The following is a 23,063-nucleotide window of genomic DNA, read 5'->3' as shown; positions in this document are numbered from 1 at the left end:
TTTGTTTCTTAGTTTATTATATTTAAATTCATTGATCATAAAAATGTATTCTTTATAAGATTCCGAGTTTCTTCTGAATTGGTGAAAAATCTCTGATAAATAACTAAATTTATTACTTTACCATTTGTCGAATTGTTGAATCAGGTAATGTGTTTGGAAAAAATATCGGCACAAAATTATTAATTATGCTTGACAACGGCCAAAATATTGCCTGGGGCTTGAGTTTGCGTGTTTGGCAGATATGAATATGAACCTGATCGTGATTCCTCATGAATTGAGGAATTATCACATATACATATCGGAAAGTTTATCCAACTTGCTTGAAGGTAAAATGCCACTCACACCTAGTTTCTTATAGTTACATGTATATTTTTAGTTGGGACAATTTCATTTCCAAACCATTCACAATACAAAAATTAATCGTTAACGACATTTTTTTATAATTGCAGATAGATTAGATCCCTTTCAAGATCAGAAAATGATAGAGCTCAAGTTGTGACTTGTACCAGACACGGCAACAAAGACTGCAATATATTATCCTGTTTTAAAGAACCAAGATAAGACGGTACAATATAATAGTTATAAATCTTTCCTACGTCTTTCACGCTTGTAATAGGATTTTGTCACGGCACTTTAAACTCCTACAAGCCCAATTTTACACAGGACTGATTTAAAATATGATAAAGTACTCAGGTATGTAATTTAACGACTACTCTCCAAATTGTAGAAAGAACGCTTGGAAGCGGCGTTTGCTTTGATTTTTGTACTCCATAAAAATAAAGAGTATAAACTCTATTAAATATACTAGTTGTTAATAAATACTTTGTTAATAAATACATATATTAATTAAATAATTATTTTATTTATTTTATATATTAACATTTAGTTAATCATATAATTACATATAAAAACTAGTGGTCCATGGCATTGTGCCTTAAGGCAAATTGCTGGAAGTTTCCGTACCACATTAAATATTCGAGCAAAAAAAATCAATAAGTTTGATCTATGATTAATTACTATTAATTCAAATATTTTCAAAGAAATAATTATAATTACTGTATATTTATTCGTTCATATAATATACAGTGAAAAATATCTGATATTTTGATGTGCATTTGTCTAATGATCATTTTAGACCGCCAAATATCTTCTTTTTTCTCTGTAGCACCAAAACCACTAGACCTGTCTACCCAAAAGTTTAATCAATTTTTCATTTCGACAACACAAGTAAAATGATTTTTGAATTATTCAAATCGGGAGCTTCGTTACCTCAAAAACTGAATTACTCTTTTTGGCACTTTATGCCCCGTATTTTCGAAACGGCCAAATCTTCGCCAAAACTAATCAGTATGTCTCCCCATAAGTAGGTATCGAATGCTTTTTGAATCATTCAAATCGGTTGATCGATGCGCCAGAAATCGTGGACAAAATATTGTATCCAAACATACATTCATACATACATACACACGCACACATACATCCATTTTTTCTAAGGTATGCCAACATGTTCAGAAACCTTTGAAACGTGAAGATATGCAAAAATGTTCATTTTCGATTTTTTGCGATTATTATAACTTACCCTAGTTAGGAAAGTTAACTAGTGGTGTATGACATCACGCTCTTATATATGCAACTTACTGAAAATTCCTGTATCTTAATGAAATATTCGAATATTAAATGTTTTCAAATATATTATTAGAAATACTGTAACTTTCGTCATTCGTACTTTAAAGACAAATATAAAAGCTTATAAATTGGCCGGAGACGTTTATATAAGTTAACATAGAAAGTAAGTAGGAATAGTTCCGGGATCACACTTTTGTTGACTTTCTGATTTTAATCAGGAGAAATATATATTTTTTTTTATTGTGTAAGATCCACCTTTGGAGTGCCAATGTGTAGAAGAACCAGAAACATTGGACCATATCTTCTGGGAATGGAGAAATTATCAGAGGCAAAGGAAAGTGAGGTACGAAAGCTGCAGAGGAAAAGTATCGTTTTTCCAGTAAATACGCAAATTTTAATATCTGACAGCATGATGATATATACAAAATTATACCTATTTTAATTTAAAATAAGAATATTAATTTATAAACGCAAGAAATGTAAATAAAGTGATTTAAATATGTTAATGGCTTAATCATCCAAAAATGCATAGCGATATAAAACAAACTCATTTTTTAAAAAAAAATGTTACAAAATCAAATAAGCAGTCGATATAACCAAATCGTACCGAGATTTGCACGCGTCAACTTCCTCCATTGTTCTAATTCCAATCCAACCATAGGAAAGTAGTAGGATAAAAGAAAGCTCTACAAGTCCCCATACATTGTATTACTTGTCAATTATATTTTTAATGAGTACATTAAGCGGTAATTAATCAAATTCCATTCGATTCCGATTCGCATGTTGTTTTATATTAATTATAATTTGTCAACGTTCGAAAAACTTGTCCTCGAAACGAGTTGACGTGCGGCTCAGGTGAAAGAACTGCTCGCGCGCGGGAGGCTTAATAACTTTTAAGTCGCGATCGACAGTCACGGATGTAAGTTGCTGGATTAAATAAGACCAATAAATAATCAGAGAGCCGGTGACAATGATGAAAAATTATATAAAATTAGGGAGTTCTATGGATCTTTAGATCCATATTTCTTTTGGATCCCAATCCTCCCTCTTGATGATACGTGGTGATTCTTTAAATCAACCCCCACCCCCATACAACATCACGTGTATTTTTAGTATCTAGAAAAAATCGTAAAATTTTTCAATTTTCTTTTGAAAAATTATTGTTTGTTTTTTTAAATTTAGATAAAAAATAAATACACTTAATATCTCACTAGAACCTCATTCCCTAAGTCTCCTCCTACATCTTTAGAGCTACGTGATTAGTGGACGCCTCCTTAATAAAATTATTGTCAATTATTTTAATTTTAACCCACAATTAGTAAATCATATATAGCATTTCTCCTAGAAATCTTTTAAACAAGCTGTTACTATCTGTGATATGATGCATTATCTATAATTATATATCAGCATCTCTAGAGCAAATAAATGCTAAATTATTAAATGTGACTTTGAAAAGATTTATGGAATTAAATTATTTTGCATATGTGAGCAGCCAGAGCGTTAGTAACAATACTGAGAAATTATACAAAATTATCGAAATAATCAGCCATGATTTTACTTTTTATCCATAAATGAAATAAACATAAATAGCATTTCTTATAGAAATCTTTTTAATATACTCAAAATTTTATTACTCTGTGATAAGAAACAGTATCTATAATTATATATCAGCATTCCTAAGGTAAATAAATGCTGAATTATTAAATGTGACTTATGAAATTATATGGTAAAAACATGTATAGCATTTCTATTTGTTTATTTATTTATATATATATATATATATATATTATACTTATTATTTTCATATCTCAGACAGGCAGAGGTGCATAGTATGAGAGATTATAAAAACAGTTTTTATAATTTCTACCAGAAATCTATCAGTTTTTATATTTTTTATCAAATTTATTGTATCTGCGATGCTATACAATTAAGATCGACTAAGGTCTTTGTATGATTAAATATGAATATGAAAGGTATTATATATATATATATATATATATATATACATATATATATATATATATATATATATAATTCATTCAATTTACTGCAGATAGTTTTACTGACGAGCTTGATTAAATTTATAATGAGATCATAAATATCTTAATATGAATTTTGTTCTAGTAATAAACTTATATGAAATGAAATAACACGTAGTTATAACGAATAATTATATGTAATAAGTTTCTTAATGTGTAAAACGATAATGCAGTTATTGAAAAAATAATTATTATTAATCATTTAATTCATATATTAATTTGCTCACTATTTTAATATCATTGGTTATTAAAAAAAATAACTAGTTTTTTCTCTCTCACTTCTCAGACTATAATCCATTGCTTATTATTTTTATTTGTGTATTTTAATAATTACATGAAAGTTATGTTTTTTAGGAGAAAGATACTGTTACAAAAAAGTAATATTACTAATTTTTTTATTATATTTTTAAATTAATAATAATTAAAATTAATATTACGATGATAGATTAATGATTTTATTGCGATAACAAAACTTTAATAGAAAATGATTTAAAATTGAATGATGATTTAAAAAATTAATTTAATGGTAATAAATATATTTTAACAGAACTATAAGATTATATAACATCTAACATTAATCGTAAGTGTTTAAATTCGAATTAAATAAAGTTTATATAAAATAAAATGACAATATGAATTATATTGAATAATACAGTTATTTAATGAATATTCCACTTTACAACTATCAATTGTCCATCACAAAACATATACTTGCGATGGTCAAACTATACGCAAATATAAAAAATATTTGAGAAAAAAAGTAATAAATATTATTATTTTAAAAATGTCACATTAAATAGAATGCATTTAAAACAATTTAAATAAAAAAAACTTATTCTAGCTTTGATTCAGTAAATTGAATAACTAAACTATCTCTATACATTTTAATCATGTTGTAATGTGTTAATTATAAAATGTAGCACTATTAAAGAGATAGGGACGAGTTAATGAAATTAATTAGATCAACAATATGCCAATTAATTGCGATAAATTGCACACGATATTAATATTAGTAACAGTGGCATTCTTTCACGATCTTAACACATTCTCGTTAACCCATTAATTTGTATTCAATGTGTATTTAACGTTTCTGTTTTTAATTTCACTAATAATTGAAAGTTTGAAAAATTAAATTTGAGTAAATTTTTAAACACAGTTTGGATAAATTTTGGAATACCTTATATTTTCCTTTTTTTATATCTATAAAGGTTTACTCATTTTTAAGGCAAAATGGATATCTATTCTATATATCTAAAGTATTTCAAGAGTATTTAAATTCAAAAATTTGAGGTTTTGAATTGCTTCAGAAAATAATTAAAAAATTGTAATAAATAAATCAAGTGTAATGAATATTTAAATAAACAAATATGTATTAAGTAAATTATGTTTTATGTAAATTTATTAACTAAGAAAGTGTAATCAACATTAAAATTTTATGTTGTAAATATTAAAATATGAATTAAGTTACATCACTATCATAATATTTATATTATACCTATTACATATTTTGGTTTCAATAGGTACAAATTTATACCAAAAGTTGTTAAAATTATATTAATCATGCTGGAATTTTTTATGCCGTTTCAATATTGATTTTTTATTTTTAATATTAATATTGATGAAATAAATAATATTAAAATCAATCGTAGCAAAATTCAAAATGTTTCTATAGGTCATCATGAATGTCATTTTAATAGCATGTTCGAAATAAAATATTAGCATTTTTTTAAATTTAGAAGTTACAGAAAGCAATTTTTACTTAAGATTTTAAATTTTTACTTAAGATTTTAAATTTATTTTTAAAATCCCTGTTTCTAATAATAACTTTGCCGTTATTACATAAACAGTTTTGTAGTTTCCAACCTGAGGGTCTTGACATCTCAGGGGTGGCCAAAGTTTTTGCAAGAGGGGCGTACAGCTGCTTTGAAAATACGATTTTTAACAAAATAAACCAAAAACGCTAAAATGATATGAAAAATAACTAAATTAATGTATTTTTTTGACATACCTAATGTATTATATGAATTTGTAGCCAGATAAATGAACTCCACTATCAGTTGAGTATTTATAAAATTAAATTGTTAAAAAAATTAAGGAAGACGCAGCATTATTTTTATTAAAAATGGGGGAAAGGGCTGCGATACGAAAAGGTTGGAAACCACTGCATTAATCCCTAATTTTTTATTGAATAACTTGATTTATGTTTAATGAGAAAACATACAACATGCTGTAAGGGTGTAAAAGTAAACGGTTGTTTTAATTTTTTGTTTATGAAGTAATCATAATATAATTATATAAGTCATTTCTAGTATAAAAACAATTCTACCATCATAATATAATTTCATTAATAAAATTATATTACGATAGAATTGAGATTATACTAGAAATAGTTCTAGAATAATTCCAGTAAATATGTATATATTATATACATAAGTATTTCCCTCTCAAATTCAGATTTATCGATCTATTTCTAGAATATTCTCAATTCTACCCTCTTCTTATAAAAAAAAACTACAAAAACATGTATCATTGCTTTTCAACATTTATTTGTGGGATCAATACCTCAATAACTAAACTGCACGCAATTTTCTTAACAAAAAGGTCGAATGTTGGTAATCAAGATAAAAACACAAAACACGACCACACACAGATAATGAAAATAAGATTGTGAACTCACCTTTGCTTTGACGGTAATTTCTGGCTCCGTGTAAATGCACAAGGTAGATTTCCTCTCGCCACCGACGAGACTGCTCAAACTTGACGAAGAACTAGAAAATTTCATTTTGCACAAATTTTAAATCAATAATAAATGATTTTGTTCACTTTATAACACTACACTATAAGGAATCCATTTGATTATACTAGGAACGCGGTCAGCGCGTTACTACACGCGTTGCTATAGTGAGAAACTCCCAGGTGAAGATAAGGTAATTTATCAGTCCACATAATTTTTATATAAATCACTTTTCATTATAGAAATTTTTAACTACAACGTACTTTTTAACGGTTGGAGTTCATTGCATTCATGAACCGTCAAGCGTGTTTTGGCTTGACCGTGCCACAAAACATCATCTTGATGTAACGACTTGCACAACACCTTAAAATCCAAGATGATCTTCCTCAACCAAACACTATATAAGCACTGTTTAAACACTTTTCAATACACTGTCTTCTATATTTATAATTTGAAATTGATTTAAGACTGTTATTAATAAAAGTTTCTTGTAGAACGCGCGTGCGCAACGTTTCAGAACGGAATGAGGTTCTTCAGGAGTGAATTCTTTTGTTTTGCAAGCTGACTGGCGTACAACATTCACTCCGGAGACAGCCGTATGCCGTGGAACAATGTGCAAGAACGAAAGATATAAACTTATAGTGCTGTCCGAATACAATGTCGACATAAGGAAAATAGATTAGTAATATCGAATAGTTCGGTATGAAAAACTATAGCCTGATCAACCAATGGAAAACAAAATATATAATCTTATAGTGACTTAATCCAATGTCGACGTAATAGATATACATTGTTAGTATCGAAAAGTTTGGTATGGCGTACAGTCGTGCCAAACTATATCCTGATCAACCAATAAAAAATAACAAAATTAAATTATAGTAGTGTACGAATTCCATATCGACGTAATAGAAATAGATTTGTAGTATCGAATAGTTTAGTATGGCAAGGGCACCATGCGAAACTATATCCTGATCAACCAATAAAAAACAAAAGATATAAATTTATACTGGCGCAAGAATCCAATGTCGACGTATTGGAAATAGATTTGTAATATCGAATATTTTCGTCTGCCGAACACGCCATGCCAAACCACAACCTGATCGACCCATATAAAACAAAAGTTATAAACTTATAGTGGTATACAAATTCCATATCGACGTAATGTAATTAGATTTGTAGTATCAAGTAGTTTGATATGGCAAATTCTCAATGCCATACCATATCCTGATCGACCAATATACAACAAAAGTTATAAACTTATAATGGTGTACAAATTCCATATCAACGTATGGTAATAGATTTGTAGTATCGAATTGGAATTTTATTCATTTTGCTAAATATTGTCAAATGACTTTTTTTAAGAATTGTCAAATCATTTCTTGTTTTTCGACATGTCCGGTATATTATACCATTTTTATTTGATATTGATACGATTTTCCTATGATACATATGTATCTACTGTTATAAAATATTTAGTGTTGACAACTTATGTACTAATTCACCATTATGTAACATTTATCTATATAACGATATATATGTTTTTAAACTTCAAAAAAAAAGTGCATTACTCTGATGTTGGATATAGATTTTGGAGCCAAAAACAAAATTATATCAGAAAATATTTGTCTTTGATATTATCCAAAATCTCTAAAGTATTGTCTTAATTGTCTGTAAAATTATCTTGAATAAAATTAATATATATAAATTTTATTTAAAATAATTTTACATTTTAAAATCATAACTAGTTGAGCATGGCATTGTGCCATTGCTGGAACTTCCCGTACCGTAATTAAATACTCGAGAAATAAAAAAAAATTCAAAGTTTGATCAATAATTAAGAACAAATGTGTTAAGTATTTCTAAATCTTATACTTGGGCGACAACCTGTATATATGTTTATGAAAAACAAAACATTTATAAACAAAATCTAATTGGAATAAATAATTGAATTAATTAATCTCATATTTCTTATTTTTATTATATAATTCGAAATCGTGAAAAAAAAATGTTTCCGAACGTATATACACACACATATACATAATTTTTTCCTAAGGTATACCAAAATATTCAGAAAATGTGAAAGTATGCAAAAAATTTTCATTTTCGATTACAATAACTTACTCTACAAGAGATTAATAACAATAAAATATTAAAAAATTAATAACAAAAAAATATTAGAAATACTTAATTTTAATTTGACGTCCAAGTTAGTTAAATTATTGTACTAAATAATTTATATTTACAATAATTAATAAATAATTTTTATTTACTACATGTTAAGTTTTTAATTTTGAATGAGGCAAGAGTAAATTGATCTAAATATTAAGTAAGTAAATATATATAAAATATTGTTATCACATACTTACCACCTTATATGATAGGTATAATTGTTAAATACTGAGCTAATTTTTTATGCAAAAATAATATGAAAAGCTTCTTATCTCGTTGACATACAAAATATGCCAAGGTGTAACACAGTTTGAATAAAATTTGGTGTCAAAATAATTAATGTAAATGAAATAAAAAAAGTTAATTAATCAATTTCTTTTTTTCAAATAAATAGATGTAAAATGTAACATAGTCTGTTGAATACATGGAAATAATGCATGTGATCAAAAACATCAATATAATTTTATTTGTTATTTTGTATATTTTAAATCTTAAGAAGGTTGATGATAATTGTATATAAATATTAAAAAAATAAGAATTTCGACATTGGAAAAAAATCATGTATTAAGATGATCATGAATTTTTATTTTTATGAAGTTAATGCATCAAAAAAATCTATATAATACCAACAGTACAAAACCGACATTGATTTTCATGAAAAACTGTATACTTTCTATAATATTGTAATCATAAAAAATAGTCTTTGTTGGTGTCTAAGAAAATTGAGAAAAAAAAATAAAATTTTAACATTTAGTATAACATAAGTATGTATTTATATAATAGTAGCAAAATAATAATATTAGAGATAAAATTAATTTTGTGAAAAACTGATTGTGTAATTTTGATTGAACTCTGGAATTATCCAAGAAATTTAAAAAATAAACAGTATTTTTAATATTTTTTATTCGCGTAAACATTTTTATTTCAAATTCACAACATTTTAATGCATCATTGAATTACAACAGATCAAATAACATATACGTATTGTTATTTGTAAAACCATAAATGTATGTGTATTGTGTAAACAAAAAAATAATTTATTATTGCTCATGCTTCAAACTATTTCATTTTTTTCATTATCTCTTTTATTTACAACTATCTAGTTAAAGACATTTAATAAATTTGTGGAATTTACAATAGTCGGCAGTAAAGGGACATTGTATACAAAAGGGGCATGTTGGAAAAACAACTCAATAGTAGAGTAACTAAATCCTTATATTGATATTTTTATTTGATATGTTTGTTTTTCTTACAAGCAGCTGACCTGTATTTCGACATATTCGAAACAGTTGGACATCCCTATCCAGATTCTTCGGGTTTCCTACTCTACCTGGTCAAACCGAGAGGGAAGCCCAACGAACAGAACGAGTCAGAGCAAGCATGTGTGAGAAAATTATTTCACACACATCGAAACCTTCGATATAAACTTATCATCGATGTATTTTTATAAATGTACCTTATATCTGGTGCTAAGATTTAGTGGTAATTAAAGTATGAGAAATTGCATATGTAGAACATGAAAGCTCAGTAAACAAGCTCTGTTTACGATTTTATTATAAACAAATTAAAACAAACGACAGTTGATATATTTTATAAGGCTGAATAACTGTTAGTCAGACCGTGGATTGAAAGTCTCATCATTCAGATTGAGGTTTTCCTTCTAAATTTATCGATGTCGTTATTTCTTACAGATTATAGCTGTGGGAAAATTGTTACTGGAAGAAATAAAACATTCAATGAAACGTCGATTTTAATTAAATAGTTTGTTGTTAAAGTTAGAGATTTAGTTTCACATCATTTATTTTGCTTCCCATCACCTTAATTATTGAACTTTTAATTATGCTCTAATAACGACAACAGAAATATTTTTGCAAAGGTTTAAAACTTGGACATGTATAATAATTTATATAACTAGTGGGGTGTATGGCATCGTGCATTAAGGCAAATTGCTGGAACTTCCCGTACCGTAACGAAATGTTCGAGGAACACTGAATGTTTTAAAATAGATTATTATTAATATTGTAACATTGTCTAATATTTATAAGAATTATTTAAACTGAATTGCAAAGTTGAAATTATTTGTTTAAAGTATATTAGAACAGAATTAAAATTAAAATCTGAATTATTTTCATTTCATTGAAAAAGTAAGAATAGAATGTTTTTTGAATCATTCAAATCGGTTGATCCGTGCGCCCAAAAACGTGGACAAAAAAATGCGGACATACAAAACACATACACACACACATCAATTTTTCCTGAAGTATGCCAAAATGTTCAGAAACCTTCAAAACGTCGAGAAATGCAAAAATTTTCGTTTTCGATTTTTTGCCCATCACTATAACTACCTTACGGGAAGTTGAAAATATAATAATAACATTATTATTATATTTAAAAAATATATAATAGTCTTAGAACAATAATTATTTGTTTTGCAATATGTTTTAATTTTAAATTACTTGTCTATTAAGAGTAATTTAAGACTATTTTAGAAGATTTTGAGCATGAGATATGAACTTTTCATAATTATATTCAAGATCTAAGAGTTTACATTACAATTTAGGAATATAATTTAACGACCATTCAATTTTGTTGATAAATTCAATTTATTCAATTCAAATAAATATGTTTCATAAATGTATTTTCAAACTTTTTATTCTAAATATGCATAAGAAAAAAAAGTGATAAATATGTATAAGAATATTTGTTTCAGGGATGTAAATATCCAAGATTGCACAAAACGGATGTTCGATAAATGTTTCATTTAAAATAATTAAACGAGCTTCATCACAATGGATTACACATACAAGTTACTAGTTTCATTCATAGATACTAAATAAGTTCATTCCAAAGCAATTTCAACGATTTAATTTAGTCATTTTGGGAAAATTCTAGATATTAAATCAATAAATAGAAATTTGTCATTGTAATTGATATGAATGAACAGCTTTAGTTTTCTTAAAACTTGATAAAATATTAAAGATGGTTTTATTAAAATCATAATTCTAAACGATTTGATGATTCATATCAATATAAATACTAAGTATTAATAAACTTTGTTAAATTTCTCTCATTAAGTAAGTATGTTGATATGAGTATATATAGCAAACTTCTTAATAGATTAGAAAATCAACTTTATGAACTATATTTAAAAGTATTTACTGTGATTTCTTACACCAGACAACGTGTGTGACTGGTCCAATATAAATGAACGTATATTTTAATTGATGAAAAAATATGACAAAGAATATAAAAAATTATAATATATAAATATAGTTATATGATAATAATAATAGACCAAAAAGCTCATTATATAACGATTGTATCAGTATCATATTATATTGAGTAAGGATCTATAAATATATAAGAAATATATTTAGTATAAAATGTAAATTTTAACATCTGCATGTTTAAACATATTTCTGTCTAATTCTTCAGTTAATTTATAAATAAACTTCTATATATTACTAAGTAAATGACGTGGTGACATAAGGCCGAGCCAAACAGCCCTAACCCCTAAAACTGCCTTTTAACCGGTTGATTACTTATAATAGGGGCATACGCACATTGTCTTCGAAAAAAAAAAAGATCATATATATTCTATGAAGAGGACATACGACATTACAGGAATAAAGTGATATTTATCATTTACAATTAATAATTATAACTTTGAAGAATCATTCATCAGTTTATATTGATTTCCTAAATTTATGTAGGGTATGGAATATATAATAAATTTTTCATTGATAAGTAATTGAAGTCGCAAAAATGTATGTCTTTATGTCAACCACTTCAGATTATTTTAGTATACTTTATAAAAAAGGTTGTCTGTTAGAAGATACAGACATCCGATATGATTATTCGAAAACATTCGCTTCATATTGATAATGAGCAGAGCCCTTTGGTTTTTTGTAAGGATTACCAATTTGCAATCTCTTGTGTGTTTCTATTTTTATATAATTTTCTAATATTTAAAATTAGAAATGTTAATAGTTAAGAAGCTTAATCAAAAATTTAATTTGTTTGCTGAATGATGTTGATAAATTTTCCAGACAATTATATAAAACAATTAATTAGAGTTTTCTAATAAGGCATCATGCAAAACAATACTACATATCTACAGTTACAATTTGAATGATCATCATATTATTCCGCATCAATTCAGGCGCAATTATCTGTATTCCATAATCATAATGTATATGATTGACTATTATATTGTAGAATAAATTATGTTTTACCATACCATTACTAAACTGATTAAGTTTTCCAGTTCCACTAACATAAATAATGCAAAACAAACTGAGTAATAAGAAATAAGGGGCACAACTAGTGTGAAATTTTCAAAAAATCGAATTTTCAATTTTTTCATATTTTGATAGGTTATACCTTTGAAAATAACATACTAAAACTTTAAATAGATATCTTGAATAGTTTTTGAGTCACAGCGATTTAAAGAGTATATATATATATATATATATATATATATATATATATATATAGTATATAGTATAATGATCATTTTATCTTTAAATGCATTTTTCTCGTAACAGCATTTTCCGAATTTGCTGCAGCAATTACTCAAAAACAAATGATCCGATCACTATCAATTTTTTTTACATGTTCCATATATATATTAGTTCTCTGTAAAAGGAACTATCGATTTTTTTATTGGATCAAAAATCGAATTTTGGCAGTCCAAAAACGACCAAAATTTTGGGTAAAATTTTTGAAAAACGCCGTCATTTTGTCAATTTTTGATTTTTTTTTCTTTATCGTAGTTCAATTTACAGACAATATTATCTATTTACGAGATTTTTTTTTTAATTTCATCCACGTAAGAAGGCCGAAATCACTGCAGCAGTGAAGGGCCTTTTTTTGTCGTGCCGTTGGAGATCGACGATAACTTAAAACATATTTAATTTTTTTTTTTTAAATTTTACTATGTATTCTTAAAACATGTATAAAAATATTCCTAAAATTTTAAAATGATTGATAAAGTAGTTTTTTTAATATAAATTTCCAAATCGTGCCCCTTAAATAACAAATTCTAATTGAAAACAAAAATTCTAAGCGATTGCTTAAAAATAATGTTCAAAGATTTAAAAAAAAATCAAAATAAAAAAAAATTCAATTATAAAAAATCTAATTATTCAAGAAAGTCAATTTTTTTCAAAAATCTACTTTTTCAAATCTTTGCAAATTTTTTGTTAATAATTTAGTTTATAACGGGTAGTTCCAGCAATTTGCCTTAAGACACGATGCCATGCACCACTAGTTTACACTTCTGCCTGAATCCTTTTATATGACTGTTTCTAAACTCAGTGTTGATCGTCGGAGCCTTTAGAACTTCTGTAACACATGGGTCGGGTCAGTTGACGCGAGTATTTCATTTTCAAGAACAGTTTGGACATTGTACTTGGTGTCAAGTTAAGGAATTTATATTAGTTTCCATGAGCCCACTAACCTGAATCGAACCTACATATATTTCCTGTTATTGATATCTCAATGTTCTTACAGAGGGAACCGGAATGTGTTCGACTGCGAGGCAGAAAAGATGCTGTACGCATCGGACCACTTTCTCGCCGGAGCGCAATTCCATCAAACGAGCCATCGGCTGCAACCTGCAACAGGTACCGCTGTCATATGAGTTTTGCTTTTTGTTAATTTTTATTTGAAATGTTCATTACATGAGCTGCTCGACTGAGTAGACAATCGTGAAAAAAGACGAGACGAATTCGTTTAACCTATATACGAAAATTGGAACACGTTTTGGAAAATCGCGATTCATGAATATTAGTCGAGTCATTAAGTTCGAGCTTTAATGTGTTTTTGTGGCATCTTAAATTGTTCATTGACGATACCGATTTTATATAATTTACAGATTTGTTTAGACCTAGAAATTTATGCACATGTAGTTTTCGGATACTAGAGATCAAAATAAGATACTTTGCTGAAGAAACTACACCTCTAATATGAATTCTGATGTCCCATGAATTGACTTAAAAATAAGGGTTGAAATTTGAAAAAATCATTTTGATCCATTTAGCGTGCCCCAATTGCTCCCAAATGTATGACCGACCCCCACTAACTTTGGTAGGCCAATTACTCTAGTTCAACCCCTGAGATCCTCCCCTGAGATCCTCCGCTGAGAGATTTTTCAAAATTGAACCCTGATTTTTAAGTCAATGTACGGGACACTAGAATTCATTTTAGAGATATGGTTTCTTCAGCAAAGTATCTTATTTTTCCGACCCCCACTAACTTTGGTAGGCCAATTACTCTAGTTCAACCCCTGAGATCCTCCCCTGAGATCCTCCGCTGAGAGATTTTTCAAAATTGAACCCTGATTTTTAAGTCAATGTACGGGACACTAGAATTCATTTTAGAGATATGGTTTCTTCAGCAAAGTATCTTATTTTCCGACCCCCACTAACTTTGGTAGGCCAATTACTTTAGTTCAACTGCTGGGACCCTCCCCTGAAGGATTTTTCAAAATTGAACCCTTATTTTTGAGTCAATGTACGGGACACTAGAATTCATTTTAGAGATATGGTTTCTTCAGCAAAGTATCTTATTTTCCGACCCCTACTAACTTTGGTAGGCCAATTACTCTAGTTCAACCCCTGAGACCCTCCCCTGAGAGATTTTTTAAAATTGAACCCTTATTTTTAAGTCAATGTACGGGACACTAGAATTCATTTTAGAGATATGGTTTCTTCAGCAAAGTATCTTATTTTCCGACCCCCACTAACTTTGGTAGGCCAATTACTTTAGTTCAACCCCTGGGACCCTCCCCTGAATGATTTTTCAAAATTGAACCCTTATTTTTGAGTCAATGTACGGGACACTAGAATTCATTTTAGAGATATGGTTTCTTCAGCAAAGTATATTATTTTCCGACCCCCACTAACTTTGGTAGGCGAATTACTCTAGTTCAACCCCTGGGACCCTCCCCTTAGAGATTTTTCAAAATTGAACCCTTGGGTTTGAGTCAATGTACGAGACACTAGAATTCATTTCAGAGATATAGTTTCTTCAGCAAAGTATCTTATTTTGATCGTTAGCATCCGAAAATCATATGTACCTTAGTGACCTTTAAATCCTGCCCTAATATAGAATAATACATAATCAAACTGAAATTTGAGCATATAATGATGTATTGAATGTATGTTATATTGATTTATTATCTTTATGGATATAAAATTTGCTTCAATATATTTTTAATGATTAAAAAGTTTATAAGAAATTTTTGTTCTAATAAAATGAATTATTGGATTAAAAGATCATCGAAAAGTAGAAGCATTAAACAATGCAGAAAATTTCTTCGCATTTATTGTTAAATACATATAAATTTTTAACATTTTTTAAGCAATCGCGCTGCATAGCTGATTTAGAGTCAAAATATCAAAGCGCTTAAGCGCCGCGTAGTCGTCTAGCGTGTAAACATTGGTACGAAACCCATATAAATGTACACAAAACTTGTACTTATTATTATAATCTTTATAAAATATTTGATAATACGATATATGCTTATACATAAGTCTAATGTTCATTTTTGCCCGCCAAATGTCATTTTTTTCACTTTTTATATATGTTCTCGGAAACCGCTAGACTTGCTTTTCCAAAATTTATCTGTTTTTAATTTTATCAATACAAATAAAATGTTGTTTGAATCATTCAAATCAGACGCTCCGTTATCTCAAAAATTGAATTACTATTTTTAGAACTTTTTGCCACGTATCTTCAAAATGGCCGGGCCTGCTTTTGCCAAAAACTAATCAGCACGTTTCCTTATCAATGAGAATCGAATGTTTTTTTAATTATACAAATCGCTTGATTTGTGCTCACAAAATCATGGATTAAAAATTGTATCCAAACATACATACACACATCTATTTTTTCTAAGGCATGCCAAAATGTTCGAACTAAAATGTGAAGATATGTTAATAGTTTCATTTTCAATTTTTTTGGCGATTACTATAACTTACCCTACGAGAAGTTAATTTTTTTACTATTTTACTAAAAAAATAAAATTTACTAGTTTTCATGAGCCCAAAATATTACCGTCTTTTAGCAATTTTCTCTTAACTACTACAAAAAAATGTTTTTTGTTGAAAATGTTTGATAAGAAATAATTTCAATCAATTCGATTTAAGTTCAAATATCAAATCTAATTGTAATAATGCAAGACATAACCTTTCTACAATAAAACTTGCTTTTAAAAATCTTAAAAAAAAATTTTAATAATAAATCTTTTCTTTTTATTTAAATAAACCAGGTATTATGTTAATTAACAAATTGCTAGTAAGTATAGTACTGCGAGCCTTAAAAAAAAGTCCACCATCAATATCTCAAAAACAAGCAGAGTATACATTTTTTTAGAGATACTATATTAAAGTAGAAGGCAAAAGTTAGTAAACCAGCTAACTTTGGTGAGGCAACTCCTAAGATTTTTTTCCAATTTTAATTATTTTATTATAATTCGTAATTAGAAACCACAAACTGCCCTAAATTTTTACCTTTCTACCACAAACCCCTATCACTGAATTTCGAATTTAAGATTTTCTTAAACCTAGGGAAAGCTTAACTTTGAGGAAACTTATTTTCAATTAAGGACTGACTGTCTGTAATACTTTTTTTAAATCTCGGGATCAATTTTCTGTATTGTAGTATTTTATAATGGGGAATTGAAAACTATATGCAACCATAAAATTTACCCTTCTACCACAAATCCCTATTTCATGATAGTCATTGTTTAGAAATATTTTAATGACTAAACTTCTGCCGGGTTAACTAGTATATACTTATATAAATATATATATATATATGTGTGTGTATATATATATATATATATATATATATATATATATATATATAAAATTATTACTAATAAATTTATTTTCCTCCTATTGTCAACTGGTGCAAAGACTACACGCAACATTTTCTCTACATAAATTCCTTCTAGATTTTCAGTTCGGTAGTCAGTTTCATTTTGCATCAAATTCTATAAAATCAATTAAGTTATCAATCAGTTTATTTTTCAGCCTACTTATTCGATCTTGTTTCGAAAGTTTGAAAACTATAAATTGCCACAAATCCCATTATGGTGTTATTGTAAAAGTCACCGCAAAATCATTTTGATTTGTATTATGAACGATAAATTACCTATTTTAGCCCACAATAGCAAGAGAAAGGTAATGAAAATCAATATTTACTTAATTATTAATGGACAAGTTTTCTATATTAAAATAGATTGTAAAAGCGATTGCTTGCGAGGTAAATGATTTATTTTTCTAACATTTTATAAACTTTCTTGAAGAAAAAGAAAATTGTTTTGATGAAAGTGATTCTAGTGAAAAATATGAATCATCGTACTACAAAATAAAACAACTATAAAGGTATATGATAAATTTAAGAACATTAATTTTATCATTTCAATAATTGCTATTTTTTATTTAAAAGTTTTTTTTAGGATTAAATGCATCAAACTAGAACTAAAAATGATTATTACCTTTTTCAAAAATAAAAAAAAATATTTAAATGAATACCGCCAAATATAATTTACAAAATATTAAGTCAATGTTTTGTTGATATATTAAAATTAACCCCCTCACAAAAATAATTAATCTTTCCATTTTTAGGAAGCAAACTTTATTTCTGCATTCAGCATGTTCAAAAAAATAAATATTGTGAATAAATATTTAAAATTATTAATGTTAAATTCAAAAATCATTCTAGTTATTATAATAAGATAATTATTCTAATTATTATATAACATAATTGCTAAGTAATTAGAATTTTAGACTGCAAATTCTACCAAAGGACGAGTTACTCTATATTGTGTGTATTTTTTGGAACAATAAATTTTATTGTACATTGAATCCACTATTTATGTATATATCCACTCATTACAAATTGAATGCTTTTTAGATCATTCAAATCGGATATTCCATTCTCTCAGAAACTCGATTTGTATTTTCTGCACTCTTTGCTCCGTATCTTCGTAACGGCTGGACCTGCCTTTGCTAAAAACTAATCAGCACATTTCCCTATCAATAGGAATCGAATGTTTTTTCAACCATTCAAATCGGTTGATCCGTGCGCCCGAAAACGTGGACGAAAAATTGTATCCATACATACATACACACACACACATCCATTTTTTCTGAGGTATGCCAAAACGTTCAGAAACCTTTAAAACGTCAAAATGCAGACAATTTTATTTTCGATTTTTGGCTCATTACTATAACTACTCTACGGGAAGTTAATTATACTAATTAGAAAAATAAGATATAATAAAGAAATTCGATATGTAATTTGTAATACTATACTAAAATTATCCTCAGTTGCTCACATGTATGATATAAATGAGTAAGTAATTAAGATAGTATTATCTTAATGTAAGAAATAAGTAGTAAAACATTATAATTCTTATCTTAATAATATATTTAGATATTCCAAACTGTGTCTATATACATGTTGGTCAAAAATAATTTAATAATTTTGAGAACTTATGATGCTAAAAATTTTATTATTATTTTATTTAAATAATTCGAGAACTTATGGTGCTAAATTTTTTATTTGTCAACGAATCAAGTACTAAGAATTAACCATGGCATATCTTATCCTATTTTAGAAATCTAAAAATATATATCTACTTATAAAATTTGACTAAAATTGGTAGTGTGATAAAACAGAAAATCATTACCAAATATTATTCAGAAATTTTATTTATTTACTTATTAATTTTATTATTATTATTATTAGCTTTTAATTTATATTAAATCAACATACATTTTATATTAAATCAACATCAATAATCATTTTATTGAAAATTCTAGCCTTTATTTTGTGCTCTTTTTTATTAAATGTATATAATTGTTCATTACTGTTACTAGATGTTAATTATTTAGCAGTTGTAACAAATATATTAATTAAAAAAAAATAAAATAAAAAAAAATCAAATATTGTCCATTCGTAAAATTAAATTTTCAAATTTTTTCAGACTAATACGTGTTTATTACTCGTCTATTACTATTTTCAGTAAAATATTTGGCAAATATGTTTTTCATTTTTTAAGAGCGTACACAAAGAGTTTTTAAAGATAAAAATCTTTGACAAGTAATATCACTTAATGAAATTAAATTTTAACAAAGAATTCATACAAGTGTTTACATTAGATAACTATATTTGTTATGTTCTTAGTATGTGACTCAATCGTTAAGATTGATAAATATTTTCCTCGTCATATTTTCTATTTGTAGATTGCTTAGTAATTTAGTGCGCAGTAGAAATAAAATATAACTAAATTCCAAACAAAAAACAAAACTAAAACTTTAAAGAATATTAAATTGTAACATAAGTAGAGTCAATAATTAGCTACAGATTTTTTTTAATAATTATTGAAAAAGAAATACAATTCATCGTGATTTACATACCCACAAAATTTTACATATATAAATAGAAAAATGTCAGAGGGTTTACTATACAAATAGAATCCAGTTTTAAAAACCAGTTTCGTCTGGAGCTATTCTAATAATGTTCACTGAATTTGATTTACCATATGTAATTTTATCACATAACTTTTTTGTGAAATGAATATCTAATATTTAATACATTATCTATATTAAATCAATTTTTATATGCTGATAAAATATAAAGAAAAATAATAGTGTAAAATGTGTAGAGAGACCGGAACATTTTACAAATTTTAAAAAATCTGTTATTTTTTTTATTTGTATTTACATACAACTTCCATGTAATTTCATTATTATTGATCACACAAATTTTGTGAAATTATTTGTAATTCTAAAGGCTTATAAATACAATAGTGTAGAGCATGTAGAGCAGCCTTTCTAGGAAATTTGATAATTTACATAAATATTGTATATATTTATCATACATTAATATAAATTTTGCACATCCAATACTGTATATATGCATATGTAAGAAGTATCCATAAAAATATATTATTTTATACTTTCTATGAAAACGTCGATACTCTGAATGCTAAACATTAATTAATTTTTAATAATTAGTGCGCGTTTATATAATTAATATTAGTGGCTAAATATTCACTATGGAAGGTACTAAATCTATTAAATCTTTCCAATCCTAATTTATCTTATTTAGATTATCTTTCCTATTTTTTATCTATGAGCCTTTTAATCTGCTCCTACTAGAGCAGACCACCAGCACCACCATTTTCTGAATTTGCCAATTTTGTTATCAAAAATTATTTTGCTAATGAAATACTTACAAATAAAATTTCATATAATTTTTTTCTCGACAGTTCCAATTATTTTTCTCTTTTCCTACTTCTAACTTTCTATTAAAAATTATATTATTTTTTCTTTCTAAGTTTTTTATATTTTCATAATTTATTCTGTTGTTGATTGTTTCACTATTATGTTTATTTTCCAGATTTCAGTTTTGAGAAAATTGCGCAACGAATATTTAAAAAAAATTGTCAATAGCATCTTAAAACATCTACCTATTTTGAATACTGAACACGTATCACTTTATCATAAGCAATTTTTTGTTATGTTTATTATTTATAATTTGTTTTCTGTAATGAGTATGTAATGATAAAAAATGAAATATAAATGGTTTATAATTTACTGAAATTATTAAAAATAATAAATTGATGTTTATATGATTTTTATAACAATTTTAATTATTTATATAATAATATAGTTAACAAATCGGTAGTATTATAAATGGTTAAGAGTAAATTTAAAGAATTTAGTAATTTATTAACGTATAAATTAGGCAAATTTCTGTAACTTCCCGTGCTAAAAATTGAATTTTTTTAGAAATATTTAAGAAAAAATTTAATCAGTTCTTTATTTGTCAAAGAAGTAAAATGTTTTTTGAATTATTAAAATTGTACTGTCTTAAATACTGAATTACCGTTATTGGCACTTTTTGCCCCATATCTTCAAAACTGCTAGACCTGCTTTATCCAAAAACTAGTCAACATCTTTTTTGAATTATTCTAATCGGTTGAACCGTGTTCCCGAAATCGTCGACGAAAATTTGTATCCGAACGCACATACACACACACATACACAATAACGGATCAATTTTTTCTAAAGTATGCCAAAATGCTGAAACTGTTGTTAAAATAATTCAAATCATAATTTTATTTAATAAAAATGTATTTTAAAATTGATAGTTATTAATATTATTTAAATTTTGTTTTTAGTATTACTAGTAAAACCTTAATTGCTATTAATTAACTTCCCGTTGGATAGTTATAGTAATGGGCCGAAAATCGAAATTGAAAATTTTTGCATTTCTCGACGTTTTGAAGGTTTCTGAACATTTTGGCATACCTCAGAAAAAATGGCTGTGTTTGTGTGTGTGTTTTGTGTGTCTGCATTTTTTGTTCACGTTTTTGGGCGCACACATCAACCGATTTGAATGGTTCAAAAAACATTCGATTCATGTTGATAGGGAGATGTGCTTATTAGTTTTTGGCAAAGGCAGGTCCAGCCATTACGGACATGAAGAGCAAAGAGTGCAGAAAATATAAATCGGGTTTTTGAGAGAACGGAGCATCCGATTTGAATGATCTAAAAACATTCAATTAGTAATGATTGGGAGAAGAGGTTATGGGAGAAGAGGCAGGCCCAGCCATTTCGAAGATACAGAGCTAAATGTACAAAAATGGCAGTTTTTGAGACAATAAGCATCCGAATTGAATGATTCAAAAAACTTTCTGTTTGTGTTGACAAGACAATTACTTTTGGAAAAAAAAATCAGTTCAATTTTTTTTGTGTATGGGGCGTATTTACGTAAGCACTATAGGGGGGCGGGGAGGTTATTGATTTGCTTGTTTTGCTTATTTTGGGTAAGAACTTTTGCTTTCTTTTGCTGACAAAGAAGAGGGAGGGGGGTAAATAATTGTAATAAATCTGCTTACGTAATACTTGAACGATCCCTATCGAAAATAATTCAGATTTTAATTTTATTTCTGGCTAAAGTTTTAAAGCTCACTTATATACTTTAAATAAAAAATATTTGACTTTGTGATTCAGTTTATATAATTCTTATATATATTAGACAATGTTACAGAATTTATAATAATCTATTTGAAAACATTCCAAATGTTCCAGCAATTTGCCTTAAGGCACGATGCCATCATCCCACTAGTTTTAATTAATTATAATTCTTTGTAAAAAATCAGATATGATTTATATTGAATACTAAGCAAACGGCATTTGAAAAATTACCGAAGGTCGTTGCAATGAATATGTTTACAAATATTATTGTTCCAATTGTGCAGTATGCTGAATGTGTTATTACACATATTATATTTTGTATATAGTGTCATTGACAACAATGTTTAGAGTCGTCGTAATTGGATGGACCACACGCAATGTTAATCTGTGAACGATGATTACTCATACTATGCAGTCTCAATATCGGTTCCATCGGTTGCATCGGTCATTTATGACATAACCCGCGCAGAGCGCGACCCACACACTTGCACG

The 23,063-nt window shown here is 27.1% G+C and overlaps 1 protein-coding gene across 1 annotated transcript in view; it reads right to left on the bottom strand.

The window, feature by feature from the left end:
- The window catches only part of LOC113384697, a 177,819-nt gene extending 171,118 nt beyond the window's left edge, over nt 1-6,701 (bottom strand). The window contains exon 1 of the mRNA XM_026622454.1: nt 6,343-6,701. Coding sequence (XP_026478239.1) covers nt 6,343-6,447 — 105 coding nt within the window. The 5' untranslated portion in view covers nt 6,448-6,701. The remainder of the gene's footprint in view (nt 1-6,342) is intronic.
- Between the last annotated feature and the right edge of the window lie 16,362 nt (nt 6,702-23,063).

This window comes from Ctenocephalides felis, unplaced genomic scaffold, assembly GCF_003426905.1.
Source record: "Ctenocephalides felis isolate EL2017-DRISC unplaced genomic scaffold, ASM342690v1 CF-g0.4_SCAFFOLD_00845, whole genome shotgun sequence".
Taxonomy (NCBI): domain Eukaryota; kingdom Metazoa; phylum Arthropoda; class Insecta; order Siphonaptera; family Pulicidae; genus Ctenocephalides; species Ctenocephalides felis.
Note: the sequence above shows the minus strand (reverse complement) of the source record. Positions and strands in the feature narration are given on the sequence as shown.